Genomic DNA, 25,218 nt, shown 5'->3' with positions numbered 1-25,218 from the left:
CTAAATTCCATTTCCCTCGCTATTTAACTCCCAGCGAGATGAACGGGTTTTGTTTTGCGCCTGGACACAGTTTGGCTCCTGGAAAATATTTTCCCAAGGAGCACAGTGGAAGATGAAATAACCCGAGGTTGCTCAAAATAAGACTACGCCAGTATTTGTCACCCAGACTCTCCAGCTCTGACCTTCATCTGTTTGAGACAGACTTTCGTGGCTTGGCAACAGAGAGTAGCAGGCCGTCTCACTTCTGTCTGAAATCTTAAGCTGACTATAGACAAGCCCCGCTCCCAACACACACCTTATAGTCTTCCCATTTAGAATCATCAGCTGCTCAGTTCACTCATACCTCCTTCTGAAGGGTAATTTAAGAGTGCTAAAGCAGTCTGGAAAACCTGCTGCCTTTCCACCTTGCTAAATGATGCCATACCCACTGCGTACAACACTGCATAACCCGTGCCACGCTGCCCCTCACGGCTGCTTTAGAGCAGGTCCTAGTCACTGACCCGGGGCAGCTTCACCTCTCAAAGACTGGAGTGACAATGTTTTCTAACCTTGCACCCATTTCCGTTTAAGAGTCCTCTGGTAGTCATCTTTGGGACCGCATAGATTAACCCCATTCCTCGGAAATTCCGCGCAGAGCCTGGGTGGAGCCAGTCTGACCACTGAACTGCACAGTCTTGGAGGGAGTTCCTTCTGGAAAGCCCACTGAGAGGGGACAGCAGCTGTCCCCTCTCCCCTGTCACTCACGGTGGCAGACTGGAAAAAATTGTCCTCAGTTTTTCCTATCTGGAGAGTCAATGGGTTGGTCTGTGCGGTGCTAGGAGGCCACCCTGGAAAAGGTGCAATCTCCCTTTCTGCCAGTAGGGGATTTTAAAATAGTGTCTCAAGAATCTCGAGAAAATCATTACAAACAAGAGATCACAGGGACGTGACAGAGAGACACAAGGAGGCAACTGCTATTTCTGTTTGCTGCTTGGGTTAAGATGATGAGTAATATTTTTAATGTGGGATGGGGGGCAGGGGGAGAGTGGTAGGACATGAGAAACAGAAAATGCTATCCAGGACTCTCGCTGGTCACTGGGGGCTCTCCAGCCTGGGGGGCAAGCATGGCTATGTCCACATGCTCTCCTTCCTCTATGCTGGGCGAGAACAAAAGTCATAACGGAGACAAGAATTCAAATATCCGATGCCAGTGCTTTTGTCACACCCCTGGGGTTTCCCTATTGAACTCAGCTCTAGTTTCTTTTCCATTTAAGTCGTTTATTTGACTATTGTTTTTCGCTGCGGTAGATACTACATACATAAAATTTACTATCCTAACCACTTTTAAGTGTGCAGTTCAATGACATTAAGTGCCTTCACATTTTTGTGCAACCATCGACCGCCAACCATTCACAGAAACCTGTTTTCATTTTGCAAAACTGAAACCCCATACCTGTTAAACAGTAACTCCCCCTTTCCCTACACCCTCCAGCCCCAGTAACCACCATTCCACTTTCTGTCTCTGTGAATTTGACACATTTCATTTTCACAACGTGGTTGGGGTGCTGTGGACGTCTGGTAGGTAGTAGAGGCCAGGGATGCTGTTGAACATCCTGCAGGGACAGCACAGCCCCTGAAGACCAAGGAATACCTGACCCCAACTGTCAATAGTGTTGAGAATGAGAAACTTCGGTTTAAAAGATGCAGGGAAGAAGGAAGAGAAAGGAAAGAAATGGATGTTGACCTGGAGAAAGGAGCCTGGAGAGAGAAAGTCATCAGTGAACACATTTACCCCGGGAGCAACAGCTAGAACCTCAGCCAGGGAGTCAAGAGATGAGCTGGGCTTTTCCTCCCACCTCTCCAGTGAGCCCAGTCCCCTTCCCAAATCACCGTGTCCCTTCTTCTCGCCGCCTCAGTACCCTGCTCTGCTCAGTGGGGCTAACGCCAGCCCCCTGTGCCTGACACAGTGACTGAGAGCGACAATGCAAGGTACTACCAGAGGTTGAACATGCTTGACTTCCAGGGCCTGTGGCGGCCCCCACGTCACCCACCAGCGAAACATAGGTTCCACCTTTCTGAGACTAACAGAGGGGAGGAGCGGAGAGAGTGAGGAGAAAGCGTGACTGTGGGCACAGGCCCCAGCTGCATCTTCACCTAGCACTACCCGCCGACTGTCACCCTCCAACTGACTCCCAAGAGAGTCCCTGGGTCTCAGATCATCAATTGGCATTCCCAGGACACCCAAATGACGCATGGCTTTTTCAAGTCCTGTTTTCTGCATTTTAAGGCGTTCGAGGTCAGTGACAGAATGCAGAGAAGAGCCAGCCTGTCCTGTTTGTGTAATTTGGTGTATTTCCATATTCGTGCCCATCATTACACCAGGCGAGGTAGTCGTCTTGGTTGCAAGTGTTCACCTGTCTGGCCCGAGCCAAATTTGCAAATGCTCCCTATTGGCTCCCTATAAATATTCATTAATGTTGAGGTCAGATAAGCCGTGGAATTCAGCAAAGGATCATTGTTAACACAAACCACAGCCTTCTCCCCCACCTGAAGGACGCCGGGTCTTCCAGCAGGAGCGAGGAAGGCACAGGATCACACGTCAAGAGCTAAGGAATCAGAAAGAGCTAAGGAATCAGACTGAACTTAAATGAAATCAAGATATGAGAAGATGTGCCAGATGTTAATCACAGAGGAAGATACACGCCGGTTAACAAATGTGCTCCTCCTCCATTGCTCTTCTCATCTCCTCTGTCATGGCAATTTCCCTAAGTGCAGTGGGGGCTGGGGAGAAATCTTTATGCCAATAAAATATTCGCAAGCAACTTTTTTCTTTTTTTTAATTTGGTAAGTCCACCTGGAAGACTGGCATACATACTGATGAGCAGGAAAATCAAAATGACCACAGAATTCACCTTCCAACAGGGAAGAGGTAAATACCAAGGATGATTTTCATTAGTCCTCAGATCACACATGAACAGCCTCCGCTGCTGGGGTTTATTGGCCCTCGTGTAGGTCTTTGGGGTTCTGGAGAGCGGGGAGGGGTGGGCTGCCTCAGTTACAGACAAAATAGATGGCTAGCCCAGTGCCAATTAACCTCCCTTTAATTGATAATTAATTTTAAAACCTATTTACTCTCCCTGGAACAGCTGAGACTTTAAAAAGACCACTGTGAAAACAAATTGAGAATAAAGTCCTCTCTCAGGAAATGAAGGGGGCCTCTCGGGGGATGGAGAAAGAGCAGACCTCTTGGACAAGCTGTTTTATTAAAGGATTCTGAGTGTTCATGGAGGTGACAGAGCAAAGTCATAAGGTGGTCACAGCTGCCTTGTAAGTGGGCTGTCTCTTTACAGCACTGCCCTGCTAACCATCAGGCTGACTGATTGTCACCATGTGCTCAGGACTGAGGGTTCCCCAGGACACGGGATTTTCAGCGCTAAAGATGGAAGAGCCTTGTGTCCTGAGCCCTACACCCTCTAGATCGATTCCTTCCACTTCCTGCCTCCTCTGGGCTCCAGGCCTTGGCCTCAGCCTCCCCTTAACTCTTTTTGGCAAAGCTCTCCGTCCTCCTGCACCCAGTCCTTCAGCCTCGGGATCCCGTAGAGCTTACAGAACAGTAAGGTTGTTGTGTTGATCAGTGTCCAGACTGATGTATCAAATGCTTTCCTTTGGTTGGTTGTTTATTATTATTATTTTTCTGACTATAAAAACAACTAAAACATCCTTACTGACAAAGAATACTGGGGGCAGGGGAGGAATAAATTAGGAGTTTGGGCTTAGCAGATACACATCACTATATATAAAAGAGATAAACAACAAGGACCTACTATATAGCCCAGGTAACTATATTCAATACCTTGTAATAACCTATAATGGGAAAGAATCTGAAAAAAAATGTATGTGTATAACTGAATCAATCTGCTATATACTTGAAACTGACCCAACATTGTAAATCATTGTAATTTTAAATCCTTCCATTTAAAATTAATTAATTGGTTGTTTAATTTAAAAAAGAATACCAACAAACAGAAAATGCAGCAAAATATAAAGAGAATGTAAATATACAGAGACTATAAATAGAGCAAATCAGAGATCGCTTGAATCTCAGCTCTCGGGAAAAACAGTCAGTATCTTTGTGCAGACTCCTTTATTAATCTTTAGAACAAGGAAGTCACAAGTCTTCTGGTCGCATCCTATTTCATCCATTCCCTGTTTAATGACATGGGGAAAATATGACTATGGTCTCTACTGTATCTGCACTGTGATTATTCTAGATACTCTGAAGAGACCCAGATATGGAGATCCTACTGTTCATAACATCGTCTGTAACAGTATATCATAACGTCATAACAGAAGAGATAATGGTAAATAACAACATCATAATCATAACAAAATAGTATTTTCTGCCATCACTAATAAAAATGAACTTTGTTTTGCTCTGAATTCACTCCAAAATGTGTTTGCGGTTGGGCTGAGGGGGCAGCTAAGAGAATCGCTACCTGGACATGTGAACTTGACTGTGCTCAGCTGTGACATGCGATATCTTTAGAGGGCTCCCCTTGGCCGACGTCTAGACCTACTGACCAGCCCAGTTACTCCAGCAGGGTCTAACTTGGGAAGTTCGAATTTTTCTCCCCCTGGGGATCTCTTTTTTTTTTTATGAATTTATTTATTTATTTTTTTTTTCAGTGGGTTTTGTCATACATTGACACGAACCAGCAATAGATTTACACGTATTCCCCATCCCGATCCCCCCTCCCACCCCCCTCTCCACCCGACTCCTCTGGGTCTTCCCAGTGCACCAGGCTCGAGCACTTGTCTCATGCATCCCACCTGGGCTGGTGACCTGTTTCACCATAGATAATATACATGCTGTTCTTTCGCAACATCCCACCCTCATCTTCTCCCCTGGGGATCTCTGAGTCTCACAGGAGACTCTGTGAGTCAGCACACAGGAAAAGATCTGTGACTCTGAGTCTGAAACCTCAATTCCCTTGTGAGATGTGGATGTAATAATATTTACCAGCATCTGGCAGTGGGACTGGTAAAATACCCACATATTCCATGAGTGCAAATACTCATCACGTGCAGCAGCCCCGGTCAGCCTCTACCCCACTAAATAATAGGGTCCTGGGATTTGAAGGGATCCCTAGAGATCACCCTGCTTCTGGAAATACTGGACTTGTCTACTTTTCACTCATTACTTTTCCTTCCTTCCTTTTTTCTATCCTTTCTTCCTTCCTTTCTTCCAGGCAGCTCTAGTTGAAACTATGGATTCCCAAGCTCGTCTATCTAGGTACAGACTCTACTTTCCACTGACTAGCTGTGTGTGCCCTTGGGCAAATGACCTAACCTTTCTGTGCTCAATTTTCTCATCTGTAAAATACGTAGAATAATAATACTTAATACCTATCGCATAGGGTTAGTATCAGGATTTGGCAAGTTAATATGCATGTATAGCACATGTTCTATGACAGTTCTTGCACACAGTTGCTCAGTAAATGCTAATTCATTCATTCACCTAAGATCTTCCAAGTTATTACAATAAAACGGAGCAAGGAGTGTGCTAGGTCTGGGGACCTTGCATTAAGGAGAAAATTTATCTCTGCTCTCATGGAATCTATCATCTAGAGGTGGCCAATAAACAACAAGTAATGTAATAAACAGTAATACAACAATAAGCAAGTAAACAGGCGAAACAATTACAAATTGGGGTAGATTCTCTGAAGGAATCCACAGTGTGGCCAGACGGAGAATAATGAGGGAGACATGGGCTTCCGCCACAGCATGGTCCAGGCAGCCCTTTTGGAGGAGATGACACTGACCTGCGATCCGAGGGTCAAGCATGGGAAAGGTCAAAGGGCAACCCTGCCCGGCAGAGGGACTCCTGGCGCGCAGAGTCGCTGGGAAGGAACTTGTGGTGTCAGAGCCAGCGTGGCTGGAGCAGAGCTGGCGAGAGGATGAGTGTGGGGTGGGTTGAGGTTGGAGAGCTGAGCGAGATCCCGTCACACAGGGCCTCTCAAGGAGGCAAGTGGTGCTATTTGATTTCAGCTTTTAAAAAACTGATTTTGACTGTGGCCTGGAGAACAGACTGAAGAGGGTTCTGTCAGGCAGTTCTTAGGGTAAACAATGGAATCCACTCTGGTTTAAGCAGAAAAGAGATCTATATATATATATATGTATATTTTTAAGGGATATGTGGTCACTCTCAAAGTTATGGGAGAGGACCAGATTTGAAACCAAGCTTCCAAGAGCAGCCACCAAAACAGTGTCTGCCCAGGGGCCCGATGCTTAAATCCTTGTGCTGCCTGTGGTGAGCTCCACGTGCCCTGAGCACAGCTTTCCTTTCTGCTTCTGCCCCAGCACTGGGGTCCCAGCTGGACTGGCAGCCCCTGCAGCACCTTCCCAGCCGCAGTCCGTCTTGGGTCTCCTTCTCCTACACCGACGAACCCCGACCTCTAGGGTCGGTGCGTGAGGAGCGGCCGACGTGTGGGCTCTGGGTCACGTACCTATAAAGGGGGCCTGGGCACCTGCATCCTGATTTCTAAAACATTGAGGAGGTAGAATTCTGACACCTCTGCTAGCTTTGTATGTAGTAATGCTTCCTAAGGCCCACTTGACTTCACATCCAGGATGTCCGGCTCTAGTTGAGTGACCACACCGTTGTGATTATCCAGGTCATTAAGACCTTTCTTGTATTGTTCTTCTGTATATTCTTGCCACCTCTTCTTAATCTCTTCTGTTTCTAGTCTATACATATTTTGACCATATTTTTCTAAGCAAAGATAAAGATACGTCACCCAGCCACAGGATGAGGTTTTGAAATTAAGCAATTCCTGAGGAAACTGAGGACAGTATCGGATCTATCTGCCTGCTCCTCAGTAGTGGATCAGTTATCCATAATATTCTTCTACATCTTCTTTCCCTGTATGTCTCAATTATCCCCAGACACCGTGAATGAGTAGCTGGAAGGAAGCGATAACCTGGGTCATCGTGTGAGCTCCTGGACTAACCCCCTGCTCCATCCTCTCCTCTAAATGGGCTTCCAGGTGGTGAAATGGGCTGTTTGAAGTCAGCTCCTCTGTGACGGAAGCACTAACAGGTTGTGAAACAGCTTAGAAGCAGGCTGAAGGACGTAGCAGGAGAGGCCCTGTCCCTCCTGCAGGAAGTGGGACTTGCGGGCTCACCCGGCCTGTGGTCCGTGGTCCATGGCGGGTCCTTTGTATGTAGCCTTTAATGGGAAGAGTGTGTAGATTTGGTGAGTGAGGTACAAAGCCATCAGCCTGAGGGCTCCTGGGTCTGCCTTTGGCTCATACAGAAACACAGTCCTAAGAGTAACCCAGTCCTGCAAACCATGGATGAACAAAATCTGCTTTACTACATTGGAGGTTTGAGTCAGTCAAGGATGAGAAAAGTTATATGCAGAGGAAGTACCAGACACCCGCTGGACTCTAGTTAGAGTCTAGGCTTGTGTCCTGTGATTTCTCCTTTCAGGCTGTCTCCATTCTTAAAAAGACCAAAGGAACAGTCAGGGTTACCCTGGAGTCCTGGGGCTCCAGGTTTGTTCTAGAAACATCTTTCTTACTGCCCATTAATTCACACCATGGAGACAGGGGTCTCCTCCCTTCTTCCCCTGCCATTTAGCATTGGTCTTGCTTTGCCGTTGACTTCTCACTAATCTCATGTATGGTACCTTGACTGCCCCCCACCTATGTTTCCCAGAATCCCCATCCTTGCATGTTCCAGATGATTGAGTCGATCATGCCATTGTGATGAAATCCCAAGTCTCTGCACAAAAAAAAAAGCCTGGTAGAGCTTCCTGGTTGGAGAAAACAGCTGTGCCAGGCTTCATGTTGATGATGGAACACATTACGATGCCCTGGTTCCCAGGGAGGGCAGGGAGGCTCCATGTTCAGGGCCCTCCCCAACCTCACCCTGTGTGCTTCTTCTTCTGGTGATCTGATCTATGTCCTTTACAACTGTTCTGAGTTCTGTGAGGTGTTCTAGGGAATAAGCAAACCTAAGAGAATCCTGGGAACCCCCTTGGTTTTGTGGCCAGTCATGCAGGTAGCCTGGGGACTCCTCCTTGTGGCCAGCGTCTAAAGTGGAGGCCAGTGTGTATAGTGGCCCAGCTTGCTGATTGGCCTCTGAGTGATACACTTGCCTCACCTGCTGGTTCTCCCTGCCTCCTCTACCCAGGGTGTTCTCTGCTCTCCATTCAAACCCTCCAATCTACTCTTTTATCACCCACCTGGCATTTTCCAGTTCCCTGGGTGTCGGAGAAGGAATGATGCCATTCAGTGCTGCAGACAGCAAACAGGTGAATATTGCAATGATGCTGTACAAAAGGACAACCCCCTGGCAGATCTGGGCAGGCTGGAAGAAAGGGAGCATTTATTGACATCAGAAGTTTGGGAGAGATTTCTATGACTACAGAGATTGGGTGAGGTCTTAGCAAGGACATTTCCTTCCTGAGAATTTTTCTGACACTTGCTGCCCAGACCTTACAAGCCTGGGATTGTGTGCGGTTTTCCTCCTTGTTTGATTTCCCACTGCTTCTAAAGGTCTTTCTTCACTAGATTGGCAGAGCAATAATAGCAGCTTCTATTTATACAGAACCCATTCTACGCCAGGCACTTGCCATACATAATCCCTAAAGCTTGCAGTCCACAAATTTGGATTATTAGCTCCACTTTGCAGATGGGAAAACTGAGGCTTATAAAGCCACATGTTTCGGGCACAGGGCCGTACAGACAAGTATAAATGGCAGAGCTGGGATTCGAACCCAGATCTCTCTGGCTCTAAACTCCATGCTTTGCCCTCACCTACTAGTCTAGGAAGACACTCTGTGGCTCTGGCACATAGCACCAGGTCTGGCAAGAGTTGCTTCACCTGATATCTGCTGAATTCTCCTGCTCCACCATCCCCACCTCCTTACCTGGCCCCTTTTCTTACCGGGCACAGGGAGGTGGGGGGAGAAAGGGTTCCCTGACCTGCCCCCACATGGGGCAGATCACTGGGTATTTTTAGCGGCCTGAGAGGACTCCTAGTCAAAGGGACTCCAGTTTTCAGTTTGCCTCGTCAGCCCTGCCTCCTGAGTTCCCTGCAAAAGGTTTACGGTCAACTCCGGAGCAGCTTTGCTGATGCAGCTGGGAACGTTTATAACCACAGCAAGCCCTCTCGGAGCCCCGGCACTGATTTCTTGCCCATCTCCATCCCCGAACAGAAGATTTTTCAATTGAGTAGGTTCGTCTCATGCACAACATTAGTTTTAAAATAGCTCCAGCCCAGCTCTGAGGATGGTACAAGGCTCCACAAGGGGATCTGTACTCGAAGTCAAGCAGATACATTTATTTTGCTTTCCTCTTTCTCCCTCTTTGAGGAATTTTAATCCATCATGCTGGAGTATTTTTCCCATGTCAGGAAAAAGCCTTGCTCCGCAATGAAGACAAAGAGCTGTGTATTGTGTTTGAAGAGAGGGGAGAGCTCCGTTTGGGCTCACCCGAGGGCTTCTCAGGATTAGATAACGAGGAACTTCCCCTTAACACTTGACCCTGGGAGTAGGGGCTAGAAACTTGCTCCAGCAAAGGCAATCTTCCTGCAATTTCAACGTCGGACCCGAGGCTGGCAGAGAGGCGTTGTCTTGCCAGGGTCAGTGTAGCGCGAAGGATGAAGCATGCCTGGGTGTGACCGAGCCCTACATACAGCATGAAGGCACAGTCAGAGCCTGTTCATGGACAAAAGAGCTGACCTGTGGAGGTCAACGTGCAACCCTGTCTATCATTATTTTGTACCTACTCAGGTGTGTCTTCAGGATAAAGTCCTAGAAATGGGCTCGCTGAGTGGCAGAACACTTGTTAGTTTCCCATGGCCGCTTAGCCACAAACGAGGGGCTCAGGACAACACTGAACCATCTTCTCTCACAGCTCTGGGGGTCAGAAGTCCAAAATAAATTTCATCGGGCTAAAATCCAGGTGTTGGCAGGTCAGATTCCTTCTGCAGACTCCAGGAGAAGCATGTCCTGGCCTTTTTCTGCTTCTGGTGGCCAGCTGTCTTCCGTGGCTTGTGGCCACTTCCTCTATTCTCAAGGGACACTAAACTCTGCTCTGTCAGCACATTGCCTCCTCCTCTCTCCTCTCCTGTCTCCCTTCTATAAGGACCCCTGGATAATATCAGACCTACCTGGATAACCTAGAATAATTTCCCAGTCTCAGGATTCCTAAGTTAATCTTAGATCCTTTTTGCCACTTAAGGTAACACATATTCCAGGGATTAGGATGTGGACCCTAGCATTCAGCCTCAAAGGATCTGTACTTTCATATACTCTTGACAAATTGTAAATTGCCCTCCATACAGGTGGGCTTTCCTGGTAGCTCAAACAGTAAAGGATCTGCCTACAATGCAGGAGACCTGGGTTCAGTCCCTGCCTTGAGAAGATCCCTGGAGAAGGAAATAGCAACACACTCCAGTATTCTTGCCTGGAGAATCTCCATGGACAGAGGAGCCTGGCAGGCTACAGTCCATGGGGTTGCAAAGAGTTGGACACAATTGAGTGACTAACTTTCATTTTCTTTCCCTTTTCTTCCAGAGGTGGTAACAGTTTACCTCTTCACCATCGTTATGAAGGCGAAATTATTTCCTATACCATTAACACAGCTTTACCAAACTGATTATTTGGTGATAAAAAACCATACCCATAAAAATTAGAAAAAAAGTCATATCATTGTGGTTTTAATTAGTGTGTATCTTATGAGTGAGTTAAAGAATATGTTTGCATGTTGAAGAGCCATCGTATATTTCACCTCTGGTCCTCTGTCCTGTCACATTTTACCCACCTTCCTTTGGGTTACTGGCCTTTACAACCTTGGTATTGTTTTTCTTAACCCCCCTTTTTTTTTTTTTTACTGGTGAGAAGGTTGAAGTATAGAAACGTTAAACTGCTTTCTCAAAGCTGCAGGATGGTAAATGGCAGGGTGGGGATTGAAACCCTTCTGACTTTGAACTTAATCTATGTTTCAGTCTTATCAGCTGGCAGCCAAGCATAGATTATTTCTCTGTCAAAACACACATTAGGGATAGCAAGTAATAAACCTCTTATGCTGGATGGTACTTGTGCAGTTTTCCAAGAGTTTTCTTTTTTTAACCTCATTTTTACCTTCTTAGATATTATCATCCCATTTTACATATGAGGGAACCGAGGCTCAGAGAGATTTAGGAGCTGGCCTTGGCCGTGTGACTGATGAGTGTAAACCTAAGGTCAGAACCCGCTTCTAGCACAGTGCCTTTGTGCTATTCCATCAGCCGTTTGTGGTTTAAGGCTTTCATACACCACCTTTAAGTTTTGTTACCCCAAGTCCAACTGTATAATCACTTATCTATTATCATTTTAAAAATGACTTATTTTCTAAAAACTTAGCCCTATTCTAAGTGGCAACAGTCATGAAATAACAAGTCTGTTGTACCTTATTTGTTCTTAATTCCACATATCTAAGAATTTCCGTGTCCCACCTGGAACCCTGTCTTTGTTTCCTGTAAGTGGCAAAAATGCTGCACATTTTGGAAACACTGCATTACATTCATAAGACCTCATGACAAATGACGGGCTCTTACAACCATTGTCCTTTATTAAGCATCTACTACATGTCAGATGCTTCCTTTAATCCCTACAGCAATCCTAAGAGACTGAGTTTTCTCAGTTCATGGAACAGTTCATGGAAATGGAGGCTCAGAGAGGTTAGTTGACTTACCCGATGTCACACAGCCAGCAAGTGGCAGAGCTGGGATTTGAGCCCAGGTCTTTCCAATTCAGAAGACCATCCATTTGCCCCAGACCTGCATTCTCCCAGGTCCTCCCCAGCCTGGGCACTAGTTGTCTGATTGCAGGGTCCATCCCCAGTTGGTGATTGCTGGTCAGGACTGTGAACATCTCTGTAAGCTCTTTCACTACATACAGTTAGCATTTCTGATGCAGCCCATCAGATGATTCAGGGGCCTTACTGGTCTGCCTTCAATTTGTTTTATCAGCACAACCTTCATGAGGTGGGCAAAAACAATGAACCCATTTACAAGTGAGGAAAGTGGAGAGTTTACATGAACCTCTAAATTCAACCAGTAAGAGAGCTACAGAGCCAAGAATAATACATAATATTATTTCAGGAGACTCAAACTCAGTGAACCTAAGAGCTTCCCAGGGCCCTGTGGTACTCAGGTCATCAGAAGCTGTTTCCCAGCCCTGACCCTTCAGAAGCAACACTTCCTCACTGCTGCAGAGGTCGGGGTCGTGTGGGGGGAGTGTGCAATGCTTACATTTGGGAGTTATTCGGACTGTCCACGAGAGCTCAGACCACCCAGAGCATTTTCTCTCAGTTATTCCTTTAAAGAACATAGCCCGAGTAAGTTTCCACCAAGAGAACAGCACTATGTATTTTGTAGTGGTAAAAACAATACAGATTTTACCTAACAGAACACTCCCAGGGTTACTGTGAAAATGAATGGAGTAGTATGCCAAAAGCAGTTTTGAATTCTAGACGGGGCTGAAGTGGAGGGCAATTCTATTGTTGTTCATCCTAAATAATAGTATAGGCAGACCTGAGAGCTATCACAGGTTCGGTTCCAGACCACCGAAATAAAATGAATCAATCACATGTATCTTTTTTGGTTTCCCAGTGCATATAAAAGTTATGTTTACACTATACTGTAGTCTGTTAAATCTATACTAGCATTATGTCTTAAAACAACAAAGTACAGACCTTAAGTTAAAAATCCTTCTTTGCTCAAATATGCTAACCCTTATCTGAGCCTTCATCAAAGAACATTGATCACAGATCACCATAACAAACAGAATAATAGTGAAAAAGTCTGAAATATTTTGAGAATTAACCAAAATATGACACAGATACAGGAAGTGAGCAAATGCTATTGGAAAAATGGTGCCGCTAGACTTGCTTGACACAGGGTTGCCACAAACCTTCCATTTGTAAAAAAGAAAGAAAGAAAGAAAGAAAAAGCAGTATCTGCGAAGCATAATAAAATGAGGTATGCCTGTAATTGATTGTTGAGGTTGAGGGGAACGAGGTTCCTTGATATCCTTTTGATTTTGCTATGAAAAACTGATTGAACAAAGGGTTGTTATTCCTGTGTGTGTAAAGATAATTCTTACATTCTGATCTCCACTTCAGCCATTCCCCTGGTATTCTCAGCTACATTTTTTTCAGATTTTAGTGGCCAGTGTGACTGACACAGCAGAGTAAATTCCTTTGGGCTCACTTCTAGACTGCAAACTATCAAAAGGATGCTGAACATCTGAGACACAGCTGGTCTGGTTTTCAGACTTGGGGAGTTAAAAACTTATGTCCACATGAAACCCTGCATGCAGATGTTCATAACAGCTTCATTCATAATTGCCAAAACTTGGAAGCAACCAAGATGCCCTTCAGTAGGTGAATGGATAAATAAACTGTGGTCCATCCAGACAGCAGACTATTATTAGCACTAAAAAGAAATGAGCTATTAAGCTGTAAAAAGGCATGGAGGAAAATTAAATGCGTATTAGTAAGTGAAAGAAACCAATCTTGAAAAGGCTAGATACTATATGATTCCCAACTATATGACATTCTGGAAAAGGCAGACCTGTGGAGACAGTAAAAAGAGTAGTTGCCAGCAGTTGGGTGGGAGGAGGGAAGAATAGGCAGAGTCCAGAGTGTTTTTTGGTGGTTCAGGTGGCATAGTGGTAAAGAATCTGCCTGTCAAGCAGGAGACAGGAGATGCAGGTTCTATACCTGGGTGGGGAAGATCCCCTGGAGAAGGAAATGGCAATCCACTCCAGTATTCTTGCCTGGGAAACCCCATGGACAGAGGAGCCTGGTGGGCTACAGTCCATGGGGTCATGAAAGAGTTGGACACGACTTAAGCAACTAAAAAACAACAACACCAAGAGGATTTTTAGGGCAGTGATACTTTATGATACATGAGTGGCAGATGCATGCCATTATACTCTTGTTGGAACCTATAGAACGTACAACAGGAAGATTGAACCCAAATGTAAGCTATGACTTTAAGCAATGATGATGTCTCTGTGTAGGTTCATCGATTGTAACAAATGTCCCATTCTGCTGGGGGACTTTGAGAATGAGGGATCTGCACATGTGTTTCTGCTCAACATTGCTATGAACCTAAAACCACTCTAAAAATTAAAATTTACTTAAAACACACCCACACACAAAACCCGGAGTATGTCTCCGGGAGATGCCCAATTTATAGATGGGAAAACTAAGGATAGACTTGGACATCCGGCAGGCATATGACTTAAGATCTGCCGACCTTGAGGTCGTTGTCCTTTCCACTGCACCCTACCTGCCAAGGAAAATGTCAGCACGAACCCATCCGTGACCCGGTCGCCCACACCCAGAACGGAAGACGCGAACACTGACGTCTTTGGCCCCTACGAGGCATCCTCCCCAGAGCTTCTTCCTCAGGCATGCTTGCTGTTGAAGCCGGACGATGGCAACTGCCTCTTAACGACAGTGGTGCCTGCTGGCCTGGATTGTAGTTGTGTGCCCACTGACTGGGCATTAGGACATGTTTATGTTGTGCCTTGAGCAAAGGAAGGCATTACTCACACTAGCATCTGCTCCCAAGAAGTCTGAAAAGCTCACTTATTCCACAGAGCACGATGGAAAATATAGCCCCGAGCCGAAGGTCATCCTCTGGCTCCTTTGAATGCGGGGAGCCAGCAGTCTTGACCCTTTCCTTTCATTCGGCCCCAACTGTTGCTCGAGACTCTTTGATCTTAACTTGAATTCTATAAATAAAAATACATCCAGTTTTTTTTTAATTTTAAAAAGTATATATAACTTTTTTTTTTTTTTTTTTAGTAAAAAGCTTTTTACCGGGAAACCAGTTGGCCTCCAATGTCTTTGAATGGATTAAGTTTCAATTCATAAAGTCGGATTAAAATGGGGGAGCCAGCTTCCCACTTGCACAGGGTGTTTACTCTGTTCCCGGAAGCCCCGGGAGGAGGTCTGGCCCCTTAGCCGTTTCCTCTGACCAGCAGCTGATTCCTTTGATATCCCATCTTGTGTCCTGTCCAAAATAAATGATGGGAGCGATGCAGGCTCCCGTAGCATGGAGAGACCGTCTGCTGGTGCCATCTGATTCCTCAGCAGGCAGAGCAGCACCACCCTGAGATGCAAGGGCCACCAAGGCGGATTTGTAGGCTGAGGGGGAGTGGGGTGGGGGCGGCGGAGACCACCTTGCCCTTCACACAGGACAACAGCCTACCAAGGGGCAGTGCGCCGCATAGTCTTGGGTCCCAGGCACTAGAACCCGTGCCAAGAACTTGCCCGGACCTCTGATCCTACAGGAAGCTGCCTCCTGTGTGATGGATCGCCACCAAGTTGCTGTGTGACCTTGGGCAAGGCACTTCCCCTCTCTGAGACTGATTTTCCTCACATGTAAATGAAAAGAGCATCATCATAATAACAGTTAATGAGTATATCCCAGGCATTCTCTCAGTTACCCCCTGCAAAGGACCTCTGCCACCAGCATGAACATCCTCATTTTGCAGACGAGGGACTGTGACGGAGAGAGGGTTTGCCCACAGTCACAGAGCTGGTAGCCGACACAGCCAGAACCTGGGCTGCGTGCGGCCGACTCCGGAGCCCACGCCGTTAACCTCCCACGATACGCCATCAAAGGCCTTCTGCACAGTCTCTGCGAATCCTCAGGGCAACCATAGAAGGCTGATGATAGCATCGTTTTATAGCATTACCCAAGTTTTATAGATGAGCAAAGGTCTCGTAACATCTTTTCCACCTGTGAAAAGTCTATTATTTTAAGTTCAGGAGGACAGTGACAGAAACATGAGATTAGGAAGGTCAGTGCTCAGACTTCCTGTTGGCAGAGGAGAAGGGACAGAGGGTACAGAGTGAAAGGAAAACAGGAGGAGAGAGAGCGGCTCCTCGGTCAGGTCCACAAAGCCCTTCCCAGGAGACCTCTCAGCTCACCCAAATCATTTTTTTTTTTTGTGACAACCGTGGGAGTGGGTGCTATCGCCTCCCACTTTTTACAAAGGAGGATGAGGAGAGAGAAAGATGTCCCAGGTTACAGAGCTCTTAAGAGGAGCCGTGGGGCTGGACCCCAGGCCCCTCTGATTCCAAAGACCTAACTCTCGAGCCCTTTGCCATCCATCCTGCCTCCTGACCCTCTAGTCTGGCCACCTGAGCCCTCCTGGTTCTATAAACGCCCCGTGTACTTTCAAACCCCTGTGCCTTGCACTCTGCAGGTTCCTTTGTCCAGAAAATCCCTTCTTCTCCCCTTGTCTGTTGGCCAGATTTCTTCACAGCTATCCGATCAGGGCCAGCTCAGGGCTCTCCTCTCCTGAGATCCCCGGCAAATGTCACACCTCTTCATCTGTGTCCCCTGAGCTGTATGATGGAAATGAGAGCATCAGATGATGATGATGGCTGTAACAATAATCACTGCTATCATAAAAACTTCAGCCTTTCTCGAGTCCTTACTGTGGGCCAGGCCTGGTGGTCAGCATTCACACATACCTCGTTTCACGCATTCCCACCACTGATGCCTTTCTGAAGAGGAGACTGGGGCTCAAAGAAGTCAAGTACCTTTCCGATGGCCCCTCGGCTATCACATGCCTGCACCTGTGTTGTCGTCAGCAGTAGGAGACGTGATGATGGATCCTGGAGACGAGAAGGACACAGGGAAGGTGCCACAAGCTGAGGAATGTGGGCGGTGGCCTCCACAAGTGGAAAAAGACAAGGAAACCCATACTCCCCTGAAGCCTCCAGAAGGAGCCAGCCCTGCTGACACCTTGATTTTAGACTTCAGACATGCAGAACGTGAACCAGTGTTGCTATAAGCCGCTAGGTCTGCGGCCGTATGTTACAGCAGCAAGACCAGACTCATACAGGCAGAAATGCTTTTCGGAAGAGGAGTTGACAGTCTGTGGTCAGTGCCTCAGCCAGGGCCTGGCTTACAGAAACACATGCTCGTTCAGTGAAGACATGCAGGCTGGGTGTCATCTGTGAGCAGGACTAACTGTCCAGTATGTTGGCTTTTAAACCCGGATCACTGGAGCTCTCAGCCTGGCCTTTCTGTCCACCGTTCCAGAACAAGCACATCAGCCCCACCTCCTCTCCATGTCCTGTTTGAATGAATGGTTCTTTTCTGTCCGTACAAGGGATTATTGTTCCAATTATTTGTGCATCTCTATGGAAACATTCCTTAAAACTACTATACGTCAACTTGAATTTTCCACCAGCAAAGTCTTTGGAACATCTGTCTGTGACTATGGTCTTGGTTTACATTGAGGGAGGAGGTACTTCCCTTTCGTCCATGCATCAGTGATAGATAAAGCCACGGAAAAGCCTCTGGGCATCAGGAAGCCTGAGCTCCCTCCAGCCCAGACCCACCCTTAACTTTCTCTGTGACCTTGGACAAGTCACTTCACACAACATCCGTGTACTTCAGCTCTGTTTCCATGCTTACAAAGTGTGTTGAACTGAGTGATCTTGAATTCTCCTTTCTGCTCTAAGATTGTATGATTTTGTGTCCTCTCCTGGTCAGAAATAATGCAGTTCTATCTACCAACCAGGCTTGTTATCCACCACTGTCACTTTGCACTCTGCCTTCAGGGATTACAAAGCTATTTACATTTTTCTGAGTGATAATAGTAATAATAATAACCATCTGCTTCCTCTTTGATGCTACTCTGCTAAGCACTTTATGGGCACTATCTCATTTAATCATCACTGCCCCAGGGGTAGGTATTTTTATCCCTGTTTTACATATGAGCAAAATTAGGTTCAGAGAAGTTAAGTAACTTTCCCAGCATCACACAGTAAGTGGCAGAGATGGCATTTAAGTGAGCTATTTGTTTCCAGAGCCAGCGGCACTCTTAACCACTAGTTCATAGACCACCAGGAATGTGGTTAGGGCCCAGTCAGCACTTGCAGAACATTTGAATGAATGAACCTGAAACTCATTCCAAGAAGCAAAACAGTTATCATATTTCCCTGCTGGGGGCTGAAGGCACTTCTTAGAGCAGCCATCCCTTAGCTGAGCTTCCATGGGGCACAAGTGGCAGCTTCCTGGTTGGTTTACAGCGTGCCCTGCCTTGGAGGTCACAGCCGTGGGAAAGGACAAGGTCTGAAGCACTGTTTGGATTGTCCCTTCGAAGCCAGAAACCCCAGGCAGAGGGTGTCCCCAAATGAATGTAGTGTATTGCTTTTGCCTCAACTATCACCATTTACAGCATGCATTTCTCAGGTTTGTTCAGAGCTTGTGTTCCTAACCTCAGTATTAGGTTAGTTATATATAGAGACAACTTTCTTCTGGAGTAGACCCGGGAAGGGTTTTAAGCCAGCCTTTGGCTCCCTGCCTTTCAGCCCAGCCACACCAGTCAGCAGCCTCTACCTGGTTTCTTTTATTTTTTTCTCTACCTGGTTTCTGAGTGAGAGGTCCAGGCAGGAATTCTAAGATGCTATCATAAAGAACGAGCATCCTTTCCCCCATTTCCCCTTCCGTGGAAACAAAGAGAAACCCTGAGCAGTTTCCCCCTGGACATCCAAAAAGTCTGTTTCACAGAAGACCTTTGCTTAGAAGGTCTAATTCTATTTAACAGAAGACCAGTCCTAGGTTGCTTTGAGCACTGCCGTGGTTAGTGCTGTAAGTCATTTTCAGAAGGACACAGAGAAATGCCTCTTTAGAGGAGCTACGCCAGCCTCTTAGAATAGGTTCATCCTTTTGACCTTTTTTAAGAGATGGCTGTGTACATGCTAATCACTTAGTGCAGGAGTTCTCCGTGAGGGTGGCTTTGCAGCAAGGGGACAGTCAGCAGTGTCTGGACAGTTTTGGTTGTCACAATTGTGTGTGTGTGGCGGTGGAGGTGGGGGGGCAGGGGTGCTTCTGAGCATCCTGCAATGTGCAGGATAGCCCCACCACAGAGAATTGTCTGGGCCCAGACGGACATGAGTTTGAGCAAGCTCCAGGACTTGGTGATGGACAGGGAAGCTTGGCGTGCTGCCATCCATGGGGGTCACAGAGAGTCGGACATGACTGAGAGACTGAACTGAACTGTTACTAGTGTCGAGGCTGAGGACCCCGGCTCAGAGAAGACAGACAGTGGTCTTCAGGGTAGGGGTGAGGGAAGTCCTCTGGAAAGGGGCAATCGAGCAAAGATCCAGGGGAGGGAAGGATGTCTGTGGGCAGAGGGGAGGTGCAAACAGCGCACACCCCTGGTGGGACTGGGTGTTTCAGTGTAAGTGCCAGGGAGCCTGGGGCTTCCCAGCAAGATGGTGAGATGCTCTCGCTTACCCTGTGTTGACGGGAGCTGGAGATGCTTAGTAGGAAACACATGGTTTAGGTCCTTAGGAATTTGTAGCATCATCAGAATACGAATCCAAGTACACACTGTATTTTGGCGTGGAGACTGGTACTGGCAGTAAGTACTACAGGGGCCTGTGTGTGTGTGTGCTAAGTCGTTTCAGTCATGTCTGACTCTTTGCGACCCTACGGACCAAAGGCTTGCAGGCTCCTCTGTCCCTGGGATTCTCCAGGCAAGAACACTGGTGTGGGTTGCCATGCCCTCCTCCAGGGGATCTTCGTGACCCAGGGATCAAACCCTTGTCTCTTACTTACATCTCCTGCATTAGCAGGCAGATTCTTCACGACTAGCACCACCTGGGAAGCCCCTCAGATGCCTATAGCCATTTCCATATAGTTTGGGGGATTCCTTTTAGTCTTTGGGCACCTCCTAGCCATTTATTCAATAAATACTACTTAACACCTATCAAGTATCAAGACCAGGGTAGGCACTGAGGCTTCGAAAATGCACCACAGGCAAGAAGGAGGAGAAAACCCAAGTTATGGAGGCCAGTAGGTGGTCTCCCGTCACTCGCCAGCCACGTGACCTTGGACAGAACATTTCTTCACGTCTCTGAGCTACAGGTACATCACCTGAACACTGGGAGGAGATGACAATGGCATCATCCTTCTGGTGTTGTTGGGAGTGGGTAGGTCACTTAGCACCACGCCTTGTATGCAGGAAAGCCCCAATTTATGGCACCGGTGATAAGATGCTATCCCTGTGGCCCAGAGCTCACAGCTGGAGCAGAGAGCACCAGGAGAACAGTTTAAATTTACTGTTTTATTGTGAAATCACATTTAAGCTGATCACTACTGGAATGGATGTCCAAGATACACTGTCCAGTGGGAAAACAGTACATTGCAAGAACGCAAAGCACAGTCCCATTTATGTAAAAGAAGAAGTTTTAGGCATTACACGTGAATGTGTAGGAGAGTAGGTTATGAGTAACGTACATAAATATGCATATATTAGAGGACAATCTGGAAAGTTATCAACCCAGCAGTTACCAGGAGCTAGTCACCTGAGCTAGTTACCTGGAGCTAGTTACCTCTGTGGAGTGGGATCAGGGTTTGGAGATAACTTTCAGTTTGGGGCAGAGACAGTCCTGCTTGCTGTGTAGACCTTGTGTTCGCGTCTGTTTCCTTGTCTCCGTGTTGTTTGACAGAGGCTGAGTGACGAGGCTGGCCATCGGGGTGAGCGTGTCTGCGTGTCCCTTCTGGGTGGAGCTGTTTAAAAGCAGGTGGGAGTTTCTGACTCTCGCTCTCCCCTTTGCTGCCGCAACCCCGGCACCGCGTGCTGAGGTGGGGAGAGTCCCCGATTTCCTGCATCAGACTTCTTATGGTTGAGTAATGGACTGTTAGGAGGGACTGAGGTTTCAGGGCCGATTTGTTACCACAGCACAGCATAGCTGGTTCGTACAGACTAGTTCACCCTGGCAGTGGCATCCACTTCTATGCAGTTGGGGTTTTCCACATTAAGCATGTATTTTAAAAGTTAATATTAAGCTTACCTCTCAAAAGACCTATATACCATATGATTCCAACTATGTGACATTCTGGAAAAGGCAAAACTATGGAGAAAGTAAACAGACGAGAAGTTGCCAGCAGCTGGGTTGAGGGAGGGCTGAGGTTGAGGGATGGTGGTTGAGGGAGGTGGAGCACAGAGGACTTTTCAGGGGAATGAAACTACCCTGTGCGATCTCACAATGGTGGTTACATGTCATTATACATGTGTCCAAACCCAGAGTGTCAGTCGTGGGCTTGGGTGATGATGGTGAGTCAGGATGGTTCATTGGTTGTAACAAAGGCCCCACTGTTGTTGGGGGATAAGGATAGTGGGGGGAGGCAGTATGTGTTGATGGGCAGGGGTAAATGGAAACTCTTTTTACTTTCCACTCAGTTTTACTGGAGCTTCCCTTGTGGCTCAGCTGGTAAAGAGCCCACCTGCAATGTAGGAGGCCTGGGTTCGATCCCTGGACTGTGTATAGGCCATGGGGTCGCAAAGAGTCAGGCACGACTGAGCAACTTTTACTTTCAGTTTTGCTGTGAACCTAAAACTGCTCTAAAAATGAAGTCTATTTTTTTTTTTTCAAAGTTAAAACCTCTTACTTTATTAAAAAAAGGAAATAAAATGATACTTTTTACATTTTAGAAAAGAGATAGCAATGAAGGAAATGTATAAATATATTCCAGGGTAAGACTGTTATTACACATGGGGCATGCGTGTGCGCTCAGTTGCTAAGTTTGTGTCCAACTCTGGGACCCCGGGGACTGTGGCCCGCCAGGCTCCTCTGTCCATGGGATTTTCCAGGCAAGAATACTGGAGTGGGCTGCCGTTTCCTTCTCCAAAGTCTATTTTTTAAAAAGTTAAACTTTCACTGTGGTATGGACCATTCCTGTGACTTTTAGAAACATATAACTTGCTGAAAACTCAGATTATTGTTTACTTAGAAATTAACCGGGGCTTCCCAGGTGGCACTAGTGGTAAAGAACCAAAGAGATGAAGGTTCGATCCCTGGGTCGGGAAGGTCCCCTGGGAAGGGCATGGCAACACACTCCAGTATTTTTGCCTGGAGAATCCCGTGGACAGAGGAGCCTGGCGGGCTATAGTCCATGGGGTCGCAAAGAGTCCAACAAGACAGAAGCAACTTAGCATGCACGCAGGCAGGAGTTAACCAGTCATGGCAAGTCCAAGTGTTCAGTGCCAATGTCGGTGATCTACACACTTGCCTTGAAGGCCAGTTGTTTGCCGGGGCTTCCAATCGTTTGGGGACTCTCTGGCTTAGGAAGGAAAAAGGGGAGTGAGGCCATTCAGGAGGATGACACTGAGAGCAGGCAGCAGTGACAAAGAAGGCAAGTTTCTCTCCCTGAGGCCGAATCTGGGAGCCATGAGCTGCCTCTTTTCCTTTTAGTATCTTTATTCAGAATGAGACCAACAGCCCAGCCAATGTCTATAAATAAACAGCCCATGACGATCTGTCCCTCCTGGTTGCAACTGTCCAAACAAAGGAACGTAGCCCGTTCCTGGATCCGAGCCCCCTCACCCCCCCGGCCACGCTGAAGCCTTGGCAGCCCTCAAGTCCCCAGAAAGAGGGTCTCGTGGTCGCTGTACAAGAATCCTCAAAGGCATTTCAGCTCCAGTTCCCGGCCACAACTTGAGGATGGAGTCAGCCAAACATTTGTGAGGCTAAGTGGGAAGAGAAGGAGCTGAAGGAGAAAGACATTTCTCAGTGCCCAGGGGACCCAAATGAGAAGCAGTCTTTCAGTGGTTTGATTTTTTTTTTTAATCACTTTGGTGGTGCCACAAACTTGCCCTTGGATCTTGGCAAGGGAGGGACTTCTTAAGATACGAATGCCAGGGCTGCCCTGTGGCTCCTGCACTTCCTTTCAGGCCACTGACTAATGCAGTCAGCTTCTGCCTCCTCTGCTCCTGAAAACTGGGCTTCCAAGGCCAACAGCAATGTCCCAGTTGGCAAACAGAGGGCCGCCTCCATCCTCGGTGGCTCTGAGTGCATCTTCCTCTTCCCGCTTCTACTTGCCGGCTACTCCTTGTGCGTTTCTCTCGCTGGTTGCTGTGAGTGTGGCCCTCCGTGCCCTTCCTTAGTTCTCTTCTCGTCTCAAAGTCTTTCCTTGTGCCTGCCCTCATATAGATTTCCTGCAGCAGGGCCTGAGACCTGTGCAGTCACACGGGGCCCCGCTCTCAGTAGGACCCTGAGCTTGGTCTAATGTTCTGCTCTCACCATCCTGAAATACTTAATGCATTTTGAACAAGGTGTTCTCATCTATATTTTGCAGTCAGCCCTGCAACCTGCCTGCAGGTTACTTTGTTTTAATACTTCCCAAAAAACTATGTGGGCACGTGACTTAATTTCTCTGTGTCACAATTTTCTTCGGTTGTTTTAGAAAATTCAGTGACACCGTCTGGGAAAGCGCTTGGCGTGGCACCTGGCAGGCATACAGCAGGCACTCAGCAAGTGCTGGTTAGGGTTATTATTGTGTCTGGCCTCTCTCCTCCCTCGAGCTGGTTCCTCTTGCTCATCTCAGTGAAAGGGATTAGCAGTCATTCAGAAGTATTATCTGCTAATCGTTGGCTCCTCCCATTTCCCTTCTCCGCATCCAAACGGTCATCAGCTCCTCTCTATTCTGCATTTGAAATGTTTATTAAACCTCTTCTCTTCTTACCTCTCTACTGCCACTGTGCAGGCTTAGCTCACACGGGCTATTGTAATGGCTTCCTAATTTTATTTCCTCTTCTCTCATCTTATTTTTTTTTATAAAAAAAAAAAAAAAAACAGAACCAGCAGCTGAGATTAAGTTAAGCTGGTCCGACAGGAATTTATGCAAATGTCCACTTGTCCTTGAGGATGAAATATGCTCCTTTGAAAGAGGGTGGAAAAAAGAAAAATGAACATCCCTGCCTACTTTCGTGCCAAGTTCAGGACATAGTTTTTCGTGCAGTCCTCACCAGGATCCCATCAGGTGGAGACGGCTCTCTCCCATTTGATGGTGAAGAAACCAGGACTCAGCATTGGCAGAGCTTTGGGCAGTTTCCCAGTGACAAAGCTGGGGTTCATACCCAACCCTCTCTGACTTGAAAGTACCTGTTTGTCGGGAATAAAAGGACATGAGGAGAGAAAAAAATAGTGAAATGGAGAATAGGACCTGTAGGTTAGTTAGTTAACAGTGATGTGCCAATGCGAGTTTCCTGGTTTGGCTTGTTGGGCAACAGTTGTGTAAGATGCTAACATTAGAGAAAGCTGGACAAAGCATATACAGGAAATCTCTGTACTATCTTTGAGCCTTTTCTTCAACTCTAAATTTATTTCAAAGTAAAAAGTTAAAAAAAAAAAAAAAAGAAATACCTTTTTACTATGGCCTCCATGCCCTTCACTGAAATTCTTGATCTCATTGTCTAGAACAATCTTCACATCTCGATGCAGTACCCCCAACACACACACACATACACACGCACACACATACACAGGTGCACACATGTGCGCGCACACACATGTGCACACGCTCATGCTCACACGTGCTCCACAGTGTCTTGCACAGGAACATCAGCCCCAACTCGCTGCACCCATCTTCAGCTGATGCAGCTTTGGCTATGACCTACCCCAAGGCATCAGCAGGAATTATGAAAGGAGACAGTAACGGGGTGCGTTTGGCTTACACTATAACTATGTTCACTCCCCCACCCTTTGGCTATAAAAATGCGGCAGTGTTGCAATTTATACATTGCAAAACGCCTCTCCTGCCCCCCCCCCCCCCCCCCCCCCCCCCCACATCATCTCCTCCCCTCTCTCTGAGTTGGCGTGTAACCTTGATGATCCAGCCAAATGAGTTATCTGAGATGGAAACGTTAATTTATCCGAGCAGATGGGTGTCACCGCTGCTCTGTAAAAAGGTGGCGTTTTGCCGTATTGGCCCAGAGCGCGCGGATGAGGTCCGGGCTGCGTCTCTGAATCACCGAGTGTGAACGGGATCATATGTTAGCAGCACTAAGGGAAATGCCTGTTTAAGCTGAGCCCTTCCAGAAAACAATCCTCGCCCCCACCCACCCCCCACCATCCCAATTTTTGTTTTAAATCTGGATTTTCACATCTCTGATTTGCGGAGGGTATGAAAAACCTGAAACTCATTATTTCTCAAAGTGTGGTCCAATGTCCGCCCGCATCAGAGTCACCCAAGGGTTTTATTAAAAACGCAGATCCGTGGGACCCACCCCCGACCTACAACCCCCCCACTCTTGGGAGTACAGGCTTGGGGATTCTGCAGTTTTAACAAGCTCCCTGGGTGCCTGTCACACACACTGAAGGTGGGACTACTGTGGCTGAAATGATGCTCTCAAACTGCCCA

General features: G+C 47.0%; 1 protein-coding gene across 8 annotated transcripts in view; it reads left to right on the top strand.

The window, feature by feature from the left end:
• The window catches only part of SPRING1 (SREBF pathway regulator in golgi 1), a 186,546-nt gene that overhangs the window by 69,917 nt on the left and 91,411 nt on the right, over positions 1 to 25,218 (top strand). The window contains exon 6 of one of the 8 annotated variants that reach the window (XM_043901754.1): positions 10,565 to 10,698. The exons of the other annotated variants lie outside the window; for them this stretch is intronic. Within the exon in view, the coding sequence (XP_043757689.1) occupies positions 10,565 to 10,683 (119 nt within the window). The 3' untranslated portion in view covers positions 10,684 to 10,698. Of the gene's footprint in view, positions 1 to 10,564; positions 10,699 to 25,218 lie in introns of those variants that run through there. 8 annotated transcript variants of the gene reach the window in all.

This window comes from Cervus elaphus, chromosome 5, assembly GCF_910594005.1.
Source record: "Cervus elaphus chromosome 5, mCerEla1.1, whole genome shotgun sequence".
Classification (NCBI taxonomy): Eukaryota; Metazoa; Chordata; class Mammalia; order Artiodactyla; family Cervidae; genus Cervus; species Cervus elaphus.
This window is presented reverse-complemented; position numbering and strand designations above follow the sequence as displayed.